This window comes from Narcine bancroftii, chromosome 3 (assembly GCF_036971445.1).
Source record: "Narcine bancroftii isolate sNarBan1 chromosome 3, sNarBan1.hap1, whole genome shotgun sequence".
Taxonomy (NCBI): domain Eukaryota; kingdom Metazoa; phylum Chordata; class Chondrichthyes; order Torpediniformes; family Narcinidae; genus Narcine; species Narcine bancroftii.
The window spans coordinates 43755188-43777367 of NC_091471.1; the positions used below are offsets into that span (position 1 = coordinate 43755188).

The 22180-nt window shown below is 41.0% G+C and overlaps 1 protein-coding gene across 2 annotated transcripts in view; it reads right to left on the reverse strand.

Moving 5' to 3' along the window:
• The window catches only part of LOC138757125 (coiled-coil domain-containing protein 68-like), a 71558-nt gene continuing 49378 nt past the window's right edge, over window positions 1-22180 (reverse strand). For both annotated transcript variants that reach the window (XM_069923932.1, XM_069923931.1), the window contains exons 8-11: window positions 13110-13215; window positions 11210-11293; window positions 9212-9288; window positions 1-609 (exon numbers count right to left, since the gene is read on the reverse strand). In XM_069923932.1, coding sequence (XP_069780033.1) covers window positions 519-609; window positions 9212-9288; window positions 11210-11293; window positions 13110-13215 — 358 coding nt within the window. In that variant the 3' untranslated portion in view covers window positions 1-518. The remainder of the gene's footprint in view (window positions 610-9211; window positions 9289-11209; window positions 11294-13109; window positions 13216-22180) is intronic.

The following is a 22180-nucleotide window of genomic DNA, read 5'->3' on the forward strand; positions in this document are numbered from 1 at the left end:
GCCAGTTAAATAGATTTATTTAAGGTCAGCACTTTAGTCTGTACACACCTGATGCAGCTCATTATTTTTGTTCATAATTAAGAAGAACACAGATTTAATCCATGTACCCTTCCTGCAGAACAGTTTCATGAAGAGTTTCTGTACAGCAATGTGTGGCGTAATGTTCAGACATTTTAAATGCTCACTGCAGTGAAGCCATTTCCAGAGCTCCACTTGTATAAAAATTATGAGAAAATTGTTGTCCTGTGGTTCTGAGTCATTTTCATTTGATTATCTCAATGCTTTGCTCAATATTTTTCTCCGATGTCATTTCATTTCTTGACAGATATTGTATTTCAAAAACCACCAAGCTCTTTAATTTTGGTGTGCATGTCCCATGTCCGACAAACGTGACTTTCCACCATCCTCTGGCAATTTCTAAATTAGCTGGCCCCTGAGAAGCTGGCGGGCAGATGTGTGCAGAGGCACGGATGCCTCTGTGGTAAATGCACTGCAATAAAGCAACAGCTAATCCATGATTAGGCTTTTGTCTTTTTCCACTTCATCAACATTTGGTAAGGGGTGTTGCTTCTCCTTGATTCAAAAGTAGCTTTGAGGTGAGGTCGGGAACTACAAAAAAAAGAGCAAGAGAAGAATGGCATTTATGTAAAAAGTAATTTACGTGAAAGACTGTGTGCTTCTTGATGCAAAAATCTGGTATTGCTTCCAATCACATGAATTTTGTTTTCATTCCTTTCATTTATTTTGATCAAATCAATTCAAAATCTTTGGTAAAGTTGCCTCCCTTAAAGTCTCATGGAATCCATTGACATGGACTCAGAGAGTCAGACAGCATGGAACAGATCTTTAGCCAACTTTGCTCAAGCTGATGAAAATGCTCCACCCTCATCCGCCTGACCTGCCTGAGCTTGGCCCATACCATTCTAAACCCATCCTATCCATGTATCCATCCAATGTATTTAAACCATAGGATCATAAGATATAGGAGCAGAAGTTGGCCATTTAGCCCATTGAGTCCACTGTGGCATTCCATCATGAGCTGATCCATTCTCCTGCTCAGCTCCACTTCTGTGCCTCCTTCACATAATCTTTGATACCCTGACTATTCAGATACCTGTCAATCTCTGCCTTAAATACACCCAGACCTGGCCTCCACAGCCACCCATGGTGGCAAATTCCAGAGGTTCACCTCTCTCTGGCTAAAATAATTCCTTTGCATCACTGTTTTAAATAGATACCCTTCAATCCTAAAGTTGTTCCCTCTTGTCCTTGACTCCCCTACCATGGGAAACAACTTTGTCACATCTACCTTGCCCAGGCCTTTCAACATTTAAAATGCTTCTATGATGCCCCCATTCATTCTTCTGAACTCCAAGGATTACAATCCAAGATACATAAAATGTTCCTCATATGCAGGAATCATTCTTGTGAATCTTCTCTGAACCCTCTCCAAATCATCCTTCCTTAAATAAAGAGCCCAAAACTGTCCCATGTTCTCTAAGTGAGGCTACACCAGTGTCTTATAAAGCCTCAAAGTCACATCCCTGCTCTTATACCATATTTCTGCAGATATGAATGCCAACATAGTGTTTGCCTTCTTCAGCACTGACTCAACCTGGAGGTTAACCTTTAAGATATCCTGCACAAAGACTCCCAAGTCCCTTTCCACCTCCAATTTTGAACTTTCTCTGCATTCCAATAATAATCTGCCCTTTTATTCCTTCTACCAAAGTGCATTATCCTAACATTGTATATCATTTGCCAGTTTTTTGCCCATTCTTCTGATTTATGTGAGGATAAATGTGAGGTTATCCACTTTGGTGGAAAGACTAGGAAGGCAGATTACATTCTGAATGGTGTCAAGTTAGGAAAAGGGGAAGTACAACAAGATCTGTGTCCTTGTTCATCAGTCACTGAAAGTAAACATTCAGGAACAGCAGGCAGTGAAGAAAGCTAATGGCCTGTTGGCCCTCATAACAAGGGGAGTTGAGTATAGGAGGAGATGTCCTTCTGCAGTATTACAGGGCTCTGGTGAGACCACACCTGGAGTATTGTGTGCACTTTTGGACTTCAAGTTTGAGGAAGAACATTCTTGTTATTGAGGGAATACAGCATATTTTAACGGGCTTAATTCCCGGGATGGCAGGACTGTCATATGTTGAAAGATTGGAGCAACTGGGCTTGAATAAACTGGAATTTAGAAGGATGCGAGGGGATCTGATGAACAATATAATATTATGAAGGGTTTGGACACGCTAGAAGCAGTAAAGATGTTCCTGATGTTGGGGGAGTCCAGAACCAGAGGCCAAAATTTAATAATAAGAGATAGACTATTTAGAACGGAGTTGAGGAAAAACATTATAATAATAACCATATAACCATTTACAGCATGGAGACAGGCCATGTCGGCCCTTCAAGTCCGTACCGGTTCACTTGAACAACTCCACTAGCTCAACCCTCACGCTCTCCGCCCATAACACTCCAACTCCCTCACCTCCATGTACACATCAACCTTCTCTTAAATGACAGAAGGGATCCTGCCGCAACTATCTCTTTTGGAAGATCATTCTATTTTGCCACCACTCTCAGAGTGAAAAAGCATCCTGTAATATTTCTCCTAAAGTTTTTCCCCCTTACCCTTAACTCATGCCCTCTTGTTCCATCCTCCCCTGCCCTCAGGGGAAAGAGTCTGTTTATGTCTAGTCTATCTATTCCTTTCATAATTTTAAATACCTCTATCAAGTCCCCACTCAGTCGTCTATGCTCCAATGAATAAAATCCCAGTCTCCTTAATCTCTTCCTGTAATCCAGATGCTGTAAGCCAGGCAACATCCTTGTAAATCTTCTCTGCACCCTGTCCACCTTATTTATATCCTTTCTATAATTTGGAGACCAGAACTGAGCACAGTATTCCAAACCTGGCCTCACCAATGCCTTAAACAGCCGCAGCATCACTTCCCAGCTCCTATACTCTATACTATGATTTATGAAGGCCAGCATACCATATGCCTTCTTAACCACCTTCAATGAACTCTGTACCATAACCCCCAGGTCCCTCTGCTCATCTGTGTGCCTCAATGCTCTCCCCTTAAATGTATATGTCCTATTCTTGTTATTTTTACTGAAATGCAGCTCCTCACACTTGTCTACATTGAATTCCAACTGTCACCTTTCAGCCCACTCTTCCAAACACACCAAATCCTTTGGTAATCCAAGAAAAACTTCCTCACAATCCACTGCTCCCCCTATTGTATCATCCGCATGATGTACCATCCGCATATTTGCTTACCCAGTTAACCACATCCTCCTCTAAATCATTGATGTAAATGATAAACAATAAAGGACCCAGCACCGATCCCTGAGGCACCCCACTTGTTACAGGCTTCCAACCTGACATACACTTGTCCACCATGATTCTCTGCTGTCTATCTCCAAGCCACTTCTGAGCCTTCCATGCAGAACCTTATAAAAAGCCTTACTAAAATCCAAATAGATTACGTCAACTACCCTACCTTCATTCACTCCATAACATTCCCCACCACCAAGCCACTTCTGAGCCTTCCATGCAGAACCTTATAAAAAGCCTTACTAAAATCCAAATAGATCACGTCAACTACCCTACCTTCATTCACTCCATAACATTCCCCACCACCAAGCCACTTCTGAGCCTTCCATGTAGAACCTTATAAAAAGCCTTACTAAAATCCAGATAGATCACGTCAACTACCCTACCTTCATTCACTCCATAACATTCCCCACCACCAAGCCACTTCTGAGCCTTCCATGCAGAACCTTATAAAAAGCCTTTCTAAAATCCAGATAGATCACGTCAACTACCCTACCTTCATTCACTCCATAACATTCCTCACCACCAAGCCACTTCTGAGCCTTCCATGCAGAACCTTATAAAAAGCCTTACTAAAATCCAAATAGATCACGTCAACTACCCTACCTTCATTCACTCCATAATATTCCCCACCACCGAAGTCACACTTACTGGCTGATTACTTAGCCTACACCTAATGTCTTTTTTAAACAATGGAACTACATTCACAATGCTCCAATCCCACAGTACCACACCTTCCTCCAGTGATCTTGGAAAAATCATTATCAGTGCCCCCGCTATTTGCTCCCTGACTTCCGCTAAAGTCCTGGGAAAAATCTCATCAGGACCAGGAGACATATCCACCTTTATTGACCCTAAGAGCTCCAAAACCCTCACTTTACTAATCCCTATCCTCTCCATAACTAAGCCCTTTGCCTCACATCCCATATAGCCCAATGTCCCTTTCCCTCGAGAATATAGACGAGAAAAAATTGGTTAAAATCTCTCCCATCTCATATTGTTCCTTACATAGTTCTCTGGTTGCATCATCCAGTGGACCTACTCTATCCTTAACCCTTCTTTTACTGTTCACATACTGTAAAAACCCTTAGGATTCACTTTCGCTTTATTTCACCCAGAGAGTTGTGGATCTATGGAATTCTCTACCTCAGAAGGCAGTGGAGGCCAATTCTCTGGATACTTTCAAGAAAGAGTTTGATAGAGCTCTTAAAGATAGGGGAGTCAAAGGAAATGGAAAGAAGGCAGGAATGGGCTACTTATTGTGGATCATCAGCCATGATCATGGTGAATGGTGGTGTTGGCTTGAAGGGCCAAATGCCCTTCTCCTGCACCTATTGATTTTGTCTAAGTCTCTCTGCAGCCTCTAGATTTTCTCCTCACTATCTGCCTCTCTAGCAATCTTTGTATCATCTACAAACTTGGCCACAATCCCATTTATTCTATAATCCAAATAATTAACAAACAATGTAAAAACAATTGTCCCTGACACCAAACCCTGCAGAACACCACTGGTAACCAGTAACCAACCTGAATAGGATCCCTTTCTTCCCACTCTCTGTTTCCTGCTGATAAACCAATGTGCTACTCAAGCTAGTATCTTTCCTGTAATTCCATAGACTCTCATCTTGTTAAGTAGCCTTATGTGTGGCACCTTGTCAAAGGGCTTTTAAAATACCAAATTTAAAACATCCACTGCATCTCCTTTTTCTAACCTGCTTGTGGTTTCCTCAAAAGATTGCAGTAGGCTTATCAGGCAAGATTTTCTTGAAGGAAACCATGCGGACTTTGGCCTACCTCATCATGCATCTCAAGGTACACCTTGCCAACGACCAATGTAAGGCTAACAGGTACATAATTTCCTTTCTACTGCTTTCCTCCCTTTTTAAATAGTGGAGTAATCTTTGTAATTTTTCATTCCTCTGGAACCATGCCGGAATCTATTGATTCTTGGAAGATCATTACCAATGCCTCCACAATATCTATGGCAACTTCTTTCGGAACCCACGGGTGTATTCCATCTGGTCAGGGAGATTTATCCACCCTTAGACCATTCAGCTTCCCAAGCCCGTTCTCACTGGTGATCGTGATGGCACTCATCTCTCTTCCTTGACAGCCTTGAAAGCCTAGTATACTGCTAATCTCTTCTACAGTGAAGATTTATGCAACATACTAACTTCGTTCCTCTGCCATGTCCTTGACTCCCATTATAATTTATCCAGCATTATTTATGATCAGTCCTCTATCTACTCTCACTTTGTTTGACTCTTAATATACTTAAAACAGCTCTTAAGATCCTTTTTGATATTATTCGCTAGTTTCCTTTCAAAGTCCATCTTTTCTTTCCTAATAACTTTCTTAACTTCTTAACTTTGGTTTTGACTTTTCTTGTCACCACAGTTATGTCATTTTTTTCATTCAAACATTTCTTTTTTGCAATATAACAGTCATGCACCTTCCTTATTGCTCACAGAAACTCCAGCCTTTGCTGCTCTGCCATCCTCCTTGCTAGTGCACCTTTCCGATCAGCAGTAGCCAGCTCATCTCTCATACCTCTGTAGTCCCCTTCATTCCACTGGTATACAGACACCTCTGGTTTAAGTTTCTTGCTCTGAAACTGTATTCTCTCATATTATAACCATATAACAATAACAGCACAGAAACAGGCCATTTTGGCCCTTCTAGTTTGCACAGAACTAAGTACTCTCCTCTGGTCCCTACCTGCACCCTGCCCATAACCCTCCATTCCTCTCCCATCCATATAGCTATCCAATTTTTCCTTAAATGACAAAATTGACCCTGCCGCCACTACTTCTCCCAGAAGCTCATTCCACACTGCCACCACTCTCTGAGTCAAGAAGTTCCCTCTCATGTTACTTCTAAACTTTTGCCCCTTAACTCTTAACGCATGGTCAATGCCTCTTCAGGACCCCCTTACCTTCAGCTCTCTTACCAATTCCGATTCATTACACTTTACCCAATACAGAATTGCCATTTCCCTGGTTAGCTCACCCACAAGCTGTTCTAAAAAGCCATCCTGAAAGCTTTCAATAAATTCCTTCTCTTGGGATCCAGCACAAACCTAGTTTTCCCAATAAAATTGAAATCCCCCATGACTAAAGTAACATTGCCCTTTTTGCCTGCCTTCTCTTTCTCCATCTGTAGATTTCCTGCCACATCCTGGCTACTGTTTGGAGGCCAGTTTATAACTCCCATCCGGGTAGTTTTACCCTTACAGTTTCTTAATTCTACCAACATGGATTCTCTGTCTTTTCTACCTTCTGATGCAATGTGTCATCTCTCCAAAGATTTAATTAATTGTTTAACCAGCAGAACCATCCCAACCCCTCTCTCTACCTTCCTGACCTTTGGATATAATGTATATCCACACATATTTAGTTCCCACCTGTGGTCTTCCTTCAGCCATGACTTCTTTTTGGCCTTAATTTCATATCTGCCAACTTCCAGTTGCGTTACTTGATCATCAACCTTATTTCTTATATTGCGTCCATTTAAATACAAGACCTTCGGTGATGTATTCATCATTTTCAATTTTATTTCCAAGTTAAATCCTTAAACTTATGCTTGCAATTTTTCCCTTTTGACTATCTATCATTCTTCACAATCTCACTAAACAGTGGGTCAATTTGTATACCTTCTGCCCTATTCACTGCCCTCTCATTTTGATTTTCATCCCACTGCCAAATTAGTTTAAACTCTCCCTAACAGCTCGAGCAAACCTGCCTGCCAGGATATTAGTTCCCTTCCCATTCAGGTGCAACCCATTTTTTTTTGTAGAATCCTTATCCAGAAGAAATCCCAATGAACATCTGCCCCTTTTTCCATTTCTTCAGCCATGCAGTCATCTGCCATAAATTCCTATTTCTGCCCTCACTTGTATGTGGCACAGGCATAATCCAGAGATTACAATCCTTGAAGCCCTGCTTTTTAGCTTCCTTCCTAACTCCCTGTATTCCCTTTTCAAGACCTCATCCCTCTTCCTGTCCAGTGTAGGGGCTAGAGGATTGGAGAGTGGCAAATGTAATCCTCTTATTTAGAAAAGGTTGTAGGGAGAATCCTGGAAATTATAGACAAGTAAATATTACGTTAGTGGTGTCTAAACTAATGGAGAGGATGCTTAAGGATAGGATATATGTGCATTTGGAGAAGTACAGACTACTCAAGGATAGAAAGTGTGGCTTGGTGAAGGGAAGGTCATGCCTCACAAGTCTAATTGAGTTTTTTGAAGAGGTAACAAAAATAAATTGATGAAGATAGGGCAGTAGATGAGGTCTACATTAATTTTAGCAAGCCATTTGACAAGGTCCCCTATGAGAGACTCATCCAGAAAGTCATGACTCATGGGATCAGTTGAAAATTGACTGCATGGATAAATAATTGGCTTGAAGGAAGAAAGCAGAGAGTAGTAGAGAAAGGAAAGTATTCTGCCTGGAGGTCAGTGACTAGTGGAGTGCCACAGGGACCCTGCTCTGGACCCTGCTCTTTGTAATACTTAAATTTTTTGATGAAGAGGCAGAAGGATGGTTCAGTAAGTTTGCGGATGACACGAAGGTTGGAGGAGATATGGATCGAGATGAAGGCTGTCGAAGGTTACAAGAGGATATAGACAGGATGAAGAGTTGGGCAGAAAAGTGGCAGATGATTTCAATCTGGATAAGTGTGAGATGCATTTTGGAAGGACAAACCAGAAGGCTGAGTACAGGGTTAATGGTCGGTTATTTAAGAGTGTGGGTGAACAGAGGGACCTTGGGATGCAAATCCATACATCCCTCAAGGTCACTGCACAGGTTAATAGGATAGTTAAAAAAGCCTATCAGATGCTGGGATTCATTAATGGGGGCTTGAATTCATTAGTAGAGAGATCATGATACAACTCTACAAATTTTTGTTTTCAGTTCTGGTCACTTCATTATAGGAAGGATGTGGAAGCTATGGAGAGGGTGCAGAGGAGATTTACCAGGATGTTGCCTGGATTGGGAAACAAGTCTTATGTGGCATAGTTAGCAGAGCTGGGACTTCTCTCTTTGGAGCATAGTAGGTTGAGAAGAAAGTTGATAGAAGTCTATAAGATTATAAGATAAGGTGGACAGCCAGTACCTGTTTCTCAGGGCAGGATCAGCAAACACCAGAGGACATATGTACAAAGTTAAGGGTGGGAAGTTTAGGGGAGAGATCAGGGGTAATTTATTTTTTAACAGAGTGTTGTGGGTGCCTGGAATGCTTTGCAGGAGATGATAGTGGAGGTTGAAACATTAGGGACATTTAAGAAACTCTTAGACAGACACATGATCAGACACATAAAATAGAGGATTATGGGGTAGGGAGGGTTTAGTATTTTTTTAAGGAAGGAAAATATGGGTCAGCATAACATTGAGGGCTGAAGGCCTGTACTGGGCTGTATTGTTCTTTGTTTCATATCCTTGGTACCAACATGGACCACAACATCACTCTCCCTCTTGAGAATGCTGTGGATTCACTCTGGGACATTCCTGACCCTGGCACCTCAGCAGTAAGTTCCCAACCAGAAGTCTCAATCTTGTTCACAGAACTTCCTATCTTTTCCCCTAACTATCAAATCCCAAATCATTATTGCTCTCCTCTTCTCCCCTTTTTCTTCTGAGCCAAAGGGCCAGAGACTTGACCACCATGACTTCTCCCTGGTAGATCGTCCTTCCCATCCTTCAAAACGTACTAGGGTGTAAGTCAATGAGGTGTAATAAGGCGGCATGGGCTCATGGGCTGAAGTGGCCTGTTACCATCCTGTATGTCTAAAGTTTTATTATAAAATGTAAACAAACTGGCAGAACTGATTTAAATACAACATAATAATGCTCAGGAAATCCTTACCTGGCAGTGGATGCAGGTGAGTTATTTTCCTTTTGTTTTTCAGAACCAACATTGACTTTGTATTTCAGCAGATTATTCTGTTTAATAAAAGTACAGTTAGAAGTGTTGACTCACATTTTTATGAAGGAACCAGTTCTATTTTTCAATATACTGAGAAGAAAATGTGTTTCCAGAAAGATTATCACAAAGCCACTGTTCAATATACAGTCACCAGTAGGAGACTGAGGTTTAAAAAAGACAAAGAACAAAATCAAAAAAATATTTTGACGTGTTAGATAGCATCTGTGGAGAGAGAGGTAGATTTTGAGGACCATACATCAGACCCTTTCACTGACCGGAAACATTAGCTGTCTGCATCTTCCAACATTGCCTGAGCTGTGGTGCATCTGCAGCTTTTAATTTTTTAATAACAATAAAATCTGTTTGCAGCAAATTAAACCAGAAAGGAGGTCGTCTCAGACATTCATAATTCAGAGCTTGGTAAAGAGCCAACTTCAACATAATCTATGTTGAAGCTTTTGGGATGACGAAGGAAAATTATTTTTGCCAATGACACCTTACAAAATTGCTTATAATGAGAAACCGAAATTGATTCCTGCATTGGAAACTTGCAAACCAACCAAGTAAAATGAGGTTTTCCCATTCAAAATTTAATTTGATTACCAACCAACTCATGGTGCTGTAAATGGGCTCAAAACTGATAAACAAGGTTCTTAATTCGAAGAAGAGTATATTCACAATATCAAATCAACTGGAAATGTCATCAATGTCTGTCTGAATCATAGATAACAATAAATATATGGTATGGAATTACTCCATGCAGGGTGCTTTCCAGAAAGTCAATGCGCATATCCTATTGACAGACCATGTGCCAACTGCAGCCTTCCTTTCGTGTCATGGGGTGAATTATATTACATTAAGCATAGGCTCTCTGAATGTCACAACATTGGTCTGATTTCACCTTTCGGAAGAATTAGGGTAAAACAACCATGTTTCATAGAATCGTAATGCTGTCAGTCGTTCATTCCCTGTAGCACAAAATATTATGATGATTCCTTGTGCACAAGTAGAAAGGCATTTCAAGTCCTGGATGACCTTCGTCACAAAATCTGTTCTTAATTTACGAAAAACTTTCAAAAACAATCTTCACTTCAGTCAAATGTTGTTTTCTAAATAGCATCAAAATCAGTGTTGATTCCTCGTCTCCTCATCACATATTCCTTACTAAATTCAAAGCAAACAAAATCTAAAAGGGAATAAAAAGCCACTTCAAAGAGAAAGTTAACTCTCATGTCTTCATCGTTAGATGATCAACCGCTAAAAATAGAGGGATTGCATTCTTTGATTTTAAATGTTCTTTTAAGTTGAGTCTGAAAAAGAGTGGGAAAGAAATAATCCAAGAAGTCAACATTGTGGATGATAGAAATTGGAAGTAAAATCAAAAATTGGCTGGAAATACAGGCCTCTGTGCAGCTCGGTACTGCAACAGTAAGTGCTGCTGTCTCACGGGGTCTTGGGTATAGTTCTGATCTTGGCTACCATCTGTATAGGGCCTACATGTTGTTCCCCCACATCCAGGTTGATCCAGTTTCCTTCCACATCCTAAACTTTAGACAAATGGCTAAAAGGGGCACTAATGGGTGAAGAGGTTACAGGATTACAGTGAAATAAGAAGAGCAGAAAATGGGCTTCCTCTGTCAGGAACCAGCATGGATCTAAAAGGGCTGAGTGACCTTTTCTGTTGTATTGGGCAAATCAGGCACATTTTGCATAGACAGGAGCAATCTGGTTCTCTTCTGAGGAATTATCCTTCTCTGTGTCAGAGACATTAGCTGAGCATGTTAACTTTTTTTTGTTGTAATTACAAAAATGGAGAGATGATAAAAGTTACAGCCTTTCTGTTCACTCTCTGTCTTCCTGGTCAAAATGACAATGAGCTTCAATTAATGTTTTAGTTCTATTGAATTATACAGTACCTTTTAAAAGGTAAATACATACCTGTGCTTCAAGTATGCCTACTTGTTCATTCAGTTTCAATATGATTTGATCCTGTTTTTCCAACTTCATTTTTAGGTTTTCAATCTGTGAAGAGAAATTAAACCAAAAGTATTATGAGACAGGCAGTTGAAGTAGACACTGATTTAACTAACAGCTGAGGATGGCCTTAAAGTTCATATTATAGTCATGTTCTTAAAGAACAGTCAGTGATTTTGTAAGATGGTTTATATAAATGTTTGCATTGTGATACTGCCGCAAAACAACAAATTTTGTGGCATGTTCATAACAATAAATTCTGATTCTCATTCTGATAAATCAAATTCTGGAGTATATCTGATGGTCACAATTGGTTAACATAGGTTTAAGAATTCCTGGTTAATTGGAATATCTGTTTTAATGTTAGAATCAAGAGGCATCCATTCAACTCATCCAGTCTGTCAAGCAACTAGGCAAGGTCCTGTCTACTGTCTACATTAAGGAAAATACTCGAAAGACCAAGTATTGTGGAGAAAATTGTCATGTTAACAATTTAGGCAATTTTCTGTGAAGTGAGTGTTGGGTCAGGTTGTGGCTTCTGACCAATTTACTGCTTTTCCCAACCATCTATGAGTCAATTGGTCCACAAATAACATCCTGTTATTAGAGACTTTCAACATTTGATAAGCGTCCAGTACTCAATAGGATATTATTACCATTCATAAAGCAGCTAAACTTGATATTTTGCATATGTCAGTCATTGGATAATAGGAGTTTGGATGTCGTCTTATGTAGACTGCATAGCATTACATTTTTAAAGTGCTCTCTGAACCAACTTCCTTGAAAAATAAAATATTACACAAACCACCAGGTTCAGGAACAGCTGCTACCCTGCCACCATCAGGCTCTTCAATGACAAACTTAAGCAGAGACTCATTTAAGACTCTTACTTGTGCACTTTATTGATTTACTTTTGTTCTCTCTGTATTGCATAGTCAGTTTGTTTACATTTGTTATCTGCTTAAAGTTCTTTTGTTTACATGTTTTCCCTGTGTACAGTTTATATTTTGGTAATTCTGCTGCGCCTGCAGGTAAAAGGAATCTCACGGTTGTATGTCATGTATGTGCTTTGAGAATAAATCTGAAATCTGAATCTGAAAACAGGAAATTCTGCCGTGCAATTTCCATGACAGAAAATGTAAAGAGGGATCCAGATATGATCAGTGGGGTGAATGACAACCTGCAACTCTGAATGCCATGTTTGGATTTTCCCAGTGGGGTGAACGGCAACCTGCAAATCTGGATGCGATGTTTGGATCTTTCCTGGTCAATTACTGGCTTAAACCATCTTTAGGACTCTTTAGAGGAAGACAACATTCAACCAATTCTGAAGTCTGCTTCAGCATAACTTGCAGGTGGTTCCCTTTTCCAAGCCTCCCTGACACAGACATTCCAGGATCTATGCGCATATCCCAGCATCCTTTGATACCTTAGCCATCCAAATTTATGAATGTGTTTGCTTATTTTTGGCAGGAAGCCAAGGAATTCATAAGAACATAAGAAATAGGAGCAAGTGTAGGTCATCTGGCTCGTTGAGTCTGCTCGATCATTTAATGAGATCATGGCTGATCTAATGACAGGCTCATCTCCACCTACCTGCCTTTTCCACATGTCCCTTAATTCCCTTACTCTATAGAAGTCTATCCAACTCATCTCCAATGACAACCAAATTGAGGTCAGCAATCACTGAGGATCAAGCAAAACATAGATTGGCTCACTACCTCAGTGTGAGATATAGTAATTAACAGAGCCTGCAGAACAAGATATCAGTAGTGGTTTCTTTCAATTTTGACTGAAGAAATTAATATTTTGTATAAAGGAAAAAAACTTATCCTCCAAATTAACTTCACGTCCTGCAACTCACTGTATTTATAACGCTGTGCAGATTTCGATGTTGCTGTGTGACAACAATGTCGAGGTGAAAGATTTTTTCCTGCAGCGTGGAAGATTCAAGCTGAAGCTTCTGAAACCTGTTAACAAATTAATTCCATATCAACAACGTCAACCATTATAAAAACAATGTCATTCATTGATTCTGGCCATCATTACCAAAAAACATTAACATACCAGATATAAGTAAAACACGAAAATCTGTAGACACCATGGTTGAAGTAAAAAACAGAATGCTGGAGAAACTCAAGAGGTCAAGCAGTGTCCTTTATATAGCAAAGGTAGAAAATACATAACCGATGTTTCGGACTTGAGCAGCGCATCACAGAAACAGGCCTTTCTACCTACATATCTGCGCTGAACGTGATAACCTAATTAAACTAAAACTGCTGCTTGCAATTACACGTACCCTCATATTCCCTGTATATTCACTCTTCCATCTAGAAGACTCTTAAACGCTGCTATTCCATCTGCATCCATCACTGTTCCTGGCAGCTTGTGACTTTAAACAAAGATCTTCTATTAGGTTACATTTTTACCCACGTAAAAAGATTATGAATGTCTTCTCTACCTACGTCTCCCATAATTTAAAAAAAAACTTCTGCCAGGTCTCCATTTAGCTAGCAATGCTCTAAGAAAACAAACTCATTTTTTTCAACTTTTTCTCCATACCTTCTACCCATCATCCAGGCAGCAAGGGTCTAGCAGTGGATTACTGACTTCATCTAGGCAGCAAGGGTCAAGCAGTGGATTACTGACTTTTTGAAGAAATTTAAAATGTTAATACATCACACAAGTTGAAGGGAAATATAAGAACAAACAAGCTGAAGGGAATGCTGCGCAACTATAGGAACAAACAAGAGAGACAAGGCCGTGGACAACCAGGATGGGAAAAAGTGTGGACTGACATTAACTTATTCCTCCCCAGACTGGATTTTCTGGAGCTTATTTGAGGAATGCAATATCAGTAACTTGTAACTTCCATTTAATGAAATATCTAAGGTGCTTCACAGATATTTTCCTTACATAGATTGGGAGACACAGTCAGTGAATGGGCTGTTAAATGTGAGCTGGATTGCTTTTTGCATCAATATGTTGAGGTGCCCACTAGAGAGGGGGCAGTGTTAGATCTACTTTTGGGGAATGGAATAGGCCAGGTGATGGAGGTGTGCGCTGGGGAGCACTTCAAATCCAGTGATCATGGTACCATTAGTTTCAGCTTAATTATGGAAAAGTATAAGTCTGGTCTGAAGATGAAGATCTTTAAGTGGGGGAAAGCCAGATTTGAAGAAATGAGAAGGGATTTAGAGGGAGTAATTTAGGCTGATCTTTTTTTCTGGAAAGGACATAGAGGAGAATTGGAGAGCATTTAAACGTGAGATTTTGAGAGTGCAGAATCTTTATGTTCCTGTCAGGACAAAAGGCAAGTCCAAATGTTCAAAGGAGCCGTGGTTTTCTAAAGAGATTAGGAAGTTGGTTTGGGATAAGAGGGAGGCCTATGTTAAATACAAGAAGCAAAGGATGGATGGGATGATACATAGATTGTAAAAAGAACCTTAAAAGGGAAATTAGAAAGGCAAAAAAAGGTACGTGGGGGCTATAGCAAATAGAGTGAAAGCAAATCCAAAAGATTTTTACAAATATGTGAACAGCAAAAGGAAAGTTAAGGATAGAATAGGTCCACTGGAAAATCAGAGAGGAGGTATGTGTGGGGAACCATATGAGATGAGGGAGGTATTGAGTAAATTCTTCTCGTCAGTGTTTACAAGGGAAAGAGATATTGAATTATGTAGGATAAGTGAGGCAAAAGGGTTAGTTATGGAAAATATGAGGATTAGTGAAGAGGGTATTTTAGAACTACTGGGGTATATAAAGGTAAATAAGTCTCCTGGTCCTGGTGGGATTTTTCCCAGGACCTTAAAGGAGGTCAGGGAGGAAATAGCAGAGCCTCTGAAGGTGAATTTAAATGGTCACTGGAGGAGGGTGGGTTGTTTAAAAAGGGAGCAAGGTGTAGGCAAAGCAATTATCAGCCAGTAAGTTTGACATTGGTGGTGGGGAAATTAATGGAAGAAATTCTTAGGGATATTATGTATAAATATCTGGAAAGGCAAGGATTGATCAGGGACATCCAACATGGGTTTGTGAGGGAAAAGTCATGTTTAATGAATCTTGTTGAATTTTTTGAAGAGGTGACTAGAAAGGTTGATGAAGGTAGAGCAGATGATATGGTCTATTTGGATTTTAGTAAGGCTTTCGATAAGGTTCCATATGAAAGGTTAGTGAGGAAGATTCAGTCTCTAGGGATTGATATAGAGATAGTCAGATGAGTTCAGCGGTGGGTGGATGATAGGCACCAGAGAGTCATGGTCGACAACTGTCTGTCAGGATGGACGCCAGTGATGAGCATTGTGCCTCAGGGATCGGTGTTGGGTCCTTTGTTGTTTGTCATTAATATTAATGATTTGGATGATGGGGTGGTAAATTGGGTGAGTAAACATGTAGATAATACAAAAATAGAGGGAGTTGTGGAGAATGAGGACGGTTTTCATGGACTACAGAAGGATTTGGACTGTTTGGAAAGGTGGGCTGAAAGGTGGCAGATGGAGTTTAATGTAGATAAGTGTGAAGTGCTTCATTTTTGGAGGAATAACCAAAATAGATATTTTCCTTACATAGATTGGGAGACACAGTCAGTGAATGGGCTGTAAAATGTGAGCTGGATTGCTTTTTGCATCAATATGTTGAGGTGCCCGCTAGAGAGGGGGCAGTGATTGAGGAATGTAGAGGTACAGAGGGAACTTGGAATAATGGTTCAGCATTCCTTGAAGGGGGATTCCCATGTAGTGGTGAAGGCTTTGGTATACTGGCCTTTATAAATCATAGCATAGAATATAGGAGCTGGGGTGGTGGGGGGGTGGGGGTGATGTTGAGACTGTTTAAGGCATTGGTGAAGCCAAATTCAGAGTATTATGGGCAGTTCTGATCTCCAAATTATAGGAAGGATATAAATAAAGTTGAGAGTGTGCAAAGAAGGTTTATAAAAATGTTGCCTGGATTGCAGTATCTTGAATACGGAGAAAGTTTGAGTAGACTGGGACTTTATTCATTGGAGTATAGAAGGGTGAGAGGGGATTTGATAGAGGTATTTAAAATTATAAGAGGGAATAGATAGAGTAGGTGTGAATAGGTTCTTTCCCTTGAGGGCAGGGGAGATTGGAACAAGGGGTCATAAGTTAAGGATTAGGGGGTAAAACTTTAGGAGTAATATAAGAGGATGCTTCTTCACTCAGAGAGTGGTGGCTGAGTGGAATGATCTACCAGAAGAAGTAGTTACGGCAGGGTCAATGATGTCATTTAAGAGGAGGCTCGATGAGTACATGGATGTGAGGGGATTGAAAGGTTGTGGGCATGGGTGTGAGTAGGTGGAACTAGTGGAGTTTCACGTAAAATGGTGCAGACTAGAAGGGCTGATACAGCCTGTTTCCATACTGTAAATTGTTATATGGTGAGATGGATACATAAACAGATATGACTCGGTGCAAAGTGAAAGGAGGAGGTATCAATAAACTCAGTCAAAAGTTTGGATTTTGAGGAGGATTGTTTTCCTAAGTCTATTTTTGAAGGTAGTAATCGACAGCAGACTTCATGTGGAGAATAGTTGATTGGAGCAATATAGTATGTGGAACATGGTGGGGATGTGGATCGACTGAGCATAGAAGAATCAATGGTAGCAGTGCTGGTGAAGGAAGAGGGACTCAATAAACATGGCTCATTGTGGAAAGATTTAAGATATTGCCAGCATAAGATGGCAAGTAAAAATAGTGAAAACACATGAAAGTGCTGAAGGACCTCAGCTGGTCTCACAGCGTCCATAGAAAAGAAAAATATATGACCGACATTTCGGATCTGAGCCGTTCTTCAATGATCAGTAAATGACTTATAACTATAATAGGTTATTCTTAATTGCTCTGAAAACTAATTAATTTGATTACTTGTAATTATAAATTAAGTACAGTATTAATTATGTTTCCAGGAAAAATATGTTTTTTGGACAAATACAATGTACAGACAATTATATACTGCAACTATAAATTAAGGCAAGTTAAGAAATAACAATAAAAAAAATCTTAAAATAACTAAATCCACAGAGTGCAAGCGTTTGTTTAGCACCAGTAACTAATTCCTCAGCATGTGATCGAACAGAGCAATGGCATCATCAGATCAAGCCTGAAGCCTTGACTGCCTTCTACTTCCTATGAATGCTGCATGACCTGGTGAATTTCTCCAGCACTTTTGTGTACTGCCCAGAATGGGAAGGTGGTGATTGATTAGTGAGTAATGAATTATTTTTGTTCTCTGAACAGGGGGGATAGAAGTTCAACCTCAGCCACTTGTGTTAAAGGTGCAATAGAGTCATTGCAATTCACCAGGTCATGCAGCATTCATAGGAAGTAGAAGGCAGTCAAGGCTTCAGGCTTGATCTGATGATGCCATTGCTCTGTCCGATCACATGCTGAGGAATTAGTTATTGGTGCTAAACAAACGCTTGAACTCTGTGGATTTAGTTATTTTAAGATTTTTTTTATTGTTATTCCTTAACTTGCCTTAATTTATAGTTGCAGTATATAATTGTCTGTACATTGTATTTGTCCAAAAAAAAAGATTTTTATTGGAAACATAATTAATACTCTACTAAATTAAAAGTTTCAAGTGGTTGTATTAATTCGTTTTCAAATTAACCTAAAATAAGTAATTCCATCAAGCAAAGTTATTTAGTATGACCATTGTCAGAAGGAAGCCACCGATGCAGCTGATGGATATAAACGTAGACCCAGCACTGATCCCCGCAACACAAGCCTCCAATTAGAAAAAAACAAACCTCCGCCACTACCATGTTTCTCCTACCATCAAGCCATGAGTGAACCAGTTCACCTTTGATCCCATGCGATCTAACTTTCCAAACTAACCTGCCATGTGGGATCATGTCAAAAGTCTAGCCAGTCAATATATATAACATCCACTGCCTTACTCTCATCAACCCTCTTTGTCACCTCTTCAAAAAAAAAACAGAACGATTCATGAGCAGGGGTAAAAACACACACAGAATGTTGAAAAAGCTCAGCAGGTCAAACAGTGCCCTTTATGTAGCAAAGGCAAAGATACATAAGCAAAGTTTCAGGCTTGACCCCTTCATCAAAGTATGATTCATGAGCAGGGTGTGCACTCTTTCAGAGTGCTGTTCCGGCACGTTACCACACCATTCCAGCATCTCCCTGGGCCACTTCAAGACCACTTTGGAAGCACACCAGTACGTCATGGCGACGCCAGCACCCCTCTCACCCCGTTCTCGCTACCTCCCACCCCCCCCAACTCCCATTCTCAAGTCTTTGCAGACCTGATTCTTTCAAGACAGGTCATTCTACTTCTTACTCCTACAGGTCGCTGTAAATTATACAGCACCAAATACAAAATGGCAGCCATCAAGGCCAGGTTTCGTGAGAACTCCTTGTTACCATTGCACCCTGTTCATGAGACACAGACTCCCACACAGAAAGCCCTGCTGATCATCCTAATTAGTCTCGGTACATCCAAATGTTGGTAGATCCTGTCCCTCAGAATGCCCTCCAGCAACTTTCCTACCACTGACATCAGGCTCACTGACGTTTGTTGCCTGGCTTGTCCTTGCTGCTCTTTTTAAATAATGGCACAACATTAACCCCCCTCAAAGGGCAAAAACCATGTAAACATCTCTTCAAGGGCCTCTATAATTTCTTCCATAACTTCCCAAAATATCCGTAGATGCTTTTGATCAGGACCTTGGGATATATCCACAGTAATGCCCACCAAGGCTACTAAGACCTCTTCCCTGGCACTTTGTGAAAGGTTCAGGACATTGCAAATTGTCAGCTTCAATTTCTTAGCCTCCATATCTTCCCCACAGTAAGAACTGATCAGAAACATTTATTTAAAGTCTCACCTACCTCTCATGGCTCCATGTAAAAATAGCCAGATTGATCTTTAATGGAACCAATACTGTGCCTAACAACCCCTTCACTCTTAATATACCTGGAGAATAGCTTGCAATTTTCATTTATCCTATTTTATAGATCCATCCCGTATTCATTTTTGCCCTCTTGATTTCCTTTAGAGTTGTATCCCTACACCTCTCATACTCACTGAGGGATTTACTTGATTTGGATTGCTTAAACCTAAGTCTTTATAGTTAGTACCCCGCATGGTTAGAGTCGCCATGCAGTAGCCCCAGACATTGGCCGTTTGTGACTTGGAAGCCAAGGAGACCTTCTGCTTCATCGGCAATACTGTGAGGGAAAGATGCCGCACTATGTTTGGGTGTATTAAGATCTCTGAGCTCCTACTGTTGAATAAGCAACTTGTCAAGTGCTCGTTTATCATAATGTCCATCATCGACCTCGTGAGCTTGTGTGGGTTGTCCTGGTCGAGTGTGATGGAGGCCAGTGTTGGATCATTGCTTGTTGCTGCTGTGGAAGATGGTGGTGTCCAAGATGGCATCCCCCCCAGGCCCCACATGCAGCACTGTTGAATCCCAAATATGGCACCAAAGATGGCAGCCCCCACAGTTTGCACATGGCACTGCTGGTCCCCGCTGATGGCGGTGACCAGGTCAGGGGCCCCTAAAATCCACACACGGCGCTGCTAGGATGCTGTTTCAACTTACAGACTTTGGCGTAGTGTCCCTTCCTCCCACAACTGGAGCAAGTCGAATCTTTTGCTGGGTACCCTTTCCTATGTTGCTTGCCCAGGCCACAGAAGTAGCATATTGGGTGCTCCCAGAGCAACGTAGCTGTGGTTGGGTCACCAATGGAACAGGGTGAAGGCAGCGGGAGATGATCACAGACCACTGCTGCCAGGTTCGGGTCATTTGCAGAGCGGTGGGGAGAGGGGGGCTGAGGGATCATAGGGTCTGAAAGTACTCAGCATTGGGGTCACTGAGTTGCTATTTGCAGGTCACTAGAAGGTGTCTGGCATAGACAACATCAATCTTCACATGTATTGTCCTTTGAGTATCTCAGTGACTTCCTGGTACAATGTGGCATCTCTGATTATGGAGTACACCAGGGTGCAGACCCGGGAGTACAGTTTATTGATCTCTGACTGCACAATGGTAGAAAATGTTTGCAGGAATGCTTCAAAGCAGCGTAGCCAGAATTCAAAGTTGGTGGATGGATGAGGTGATTGAGGGTTGATCTCCAGCTTTTCTGGCTTCAGGATCTGCATCATTGTATAAAACTTTCAGTGAATAAAACTGATGTATCATCAATTACTTAAACAATGGTTATTAATATATTCACTGAAGAACAAAGGTACATCCATACTGGTCAAGTGACCTGCACTGAGGATGGGGCTGCGGAACACTCACCTTTATCCAGGAGCTTGTGGGAGGGGCCAGAGGTACAGCCGGAAAATGGGTGTGCCTGACCAGACAATTATATGCAAACAGTGGTTTACCACAATACCTCTATCAAATCACCCCTAATTCTTCTACGCTCCAGGGAATAAAGTTCTAACCTGTTTAATCTTTCCCTGTAACTCAGTTCCTGAAGTCCTGTCAAACATCTTAGTAAATCATCTCTGCACTCTTTCATTCTTTTTGATATCCTTCTGTAATTAGGTGACCAAAATTGCGCACAATACCCCCAAATTTGGCCTCACCGATGTCTTGTACAATGTTAATATGACATCCAAACTCCTACACTAAATTCTTTGACTTATGAAGGCCAATATGCCAAAAGCTCTTTTTACAACTCTATCTACCCGTGACGCCCCTTTTAGGATTTATGTATCTGCATTTCCAGATCCCTTTGATCTACTGCACTCCTCAGTGCCCTACCATTTACCATGTATATCATTTATAACCATATAACCATTTACGGAACGGAAACAGGACATATCGGCCTTTAAAATCCGCACAGTTCACTAGAGCAACTCCACTAGCTCAAACCTCCCGCACTCCACCAATAAACCTCCAACTCCCTCACCTCCATGTACACATCTAACCTTCTCTTAAATGACAGAAGAGACCCTGCTGCAACTATCTCATTTGGAAGATCATTCCATTCTGCCACCACTCGCTGAGTGAAAAAGCCACCTCTAATATTTCTCCTAAAGTTTTACCGCCTTACCCTTAACTCATGCTCTCTTGTTCCAACCTCCCCTGCCCTCAGGGGAAAGAGTCTGTTTATGTCTATTCCGTTCATAATTTTAAATACCTCTATCAAGTCCCCTCTCAGTCGTCTATGTTCCAATGAATAAAGTCCCAGTCTCCTTAATCTCTCCTTGTAATCAAGATGCTGTAAGCCAGGCAACATCCTTGTAAACCTTCTCTGCACCCTCTCCACCTTATTTATATCCTTTCTATAATTTGGAGACCAGAACTGAGCACAGTATTCCAAACCTGGCCTCACCAATGCCTTAAACAGCTGCAGCATCACTTTCCAGCTCCTACACTCTATATTATGATTTATGAAGGCCAGCATCCCATATGCCTTCTTAAGCACCCTGTCTACATGGGAATCCACCTTCAGTGAACTCTTTACCGTAACCCCCAGGTCCCTCTGCTCCTCTGCGTGCCTCAATGCCCTCCCCTTAACTGTATATGTCCTATTCTGGTTATTTTTACCGAAATGCCACACCTCACACTTGTCTACATTGAATTCTATCTGCCATCATTCAGCTCACTCTTCCAAACACACCAAATCCTTCCGTAATCCAAGAAAATCTTCCTCCCTATCCACCACTCCCCCTATTTTAGTACCATCCGCATATTTGCTTACCTAGTTAACCACACCCGCCTCTAAATCATTAATATAAATGATAAACAACAAAGAACCCAGCACCGATGCCTGAGGCACCCCGCTTGTTACAGGCTTCCAACCTGACATACAGTTGTCTACCATGACTCTCTGCTATCTATCTCCCAACCACTTCTGAACCCATGTCACAATCTCTCTACTAATTCCTAGTGACTGAAGCTTCCTTATTAACCTTCCATGTGGAACCTTATTA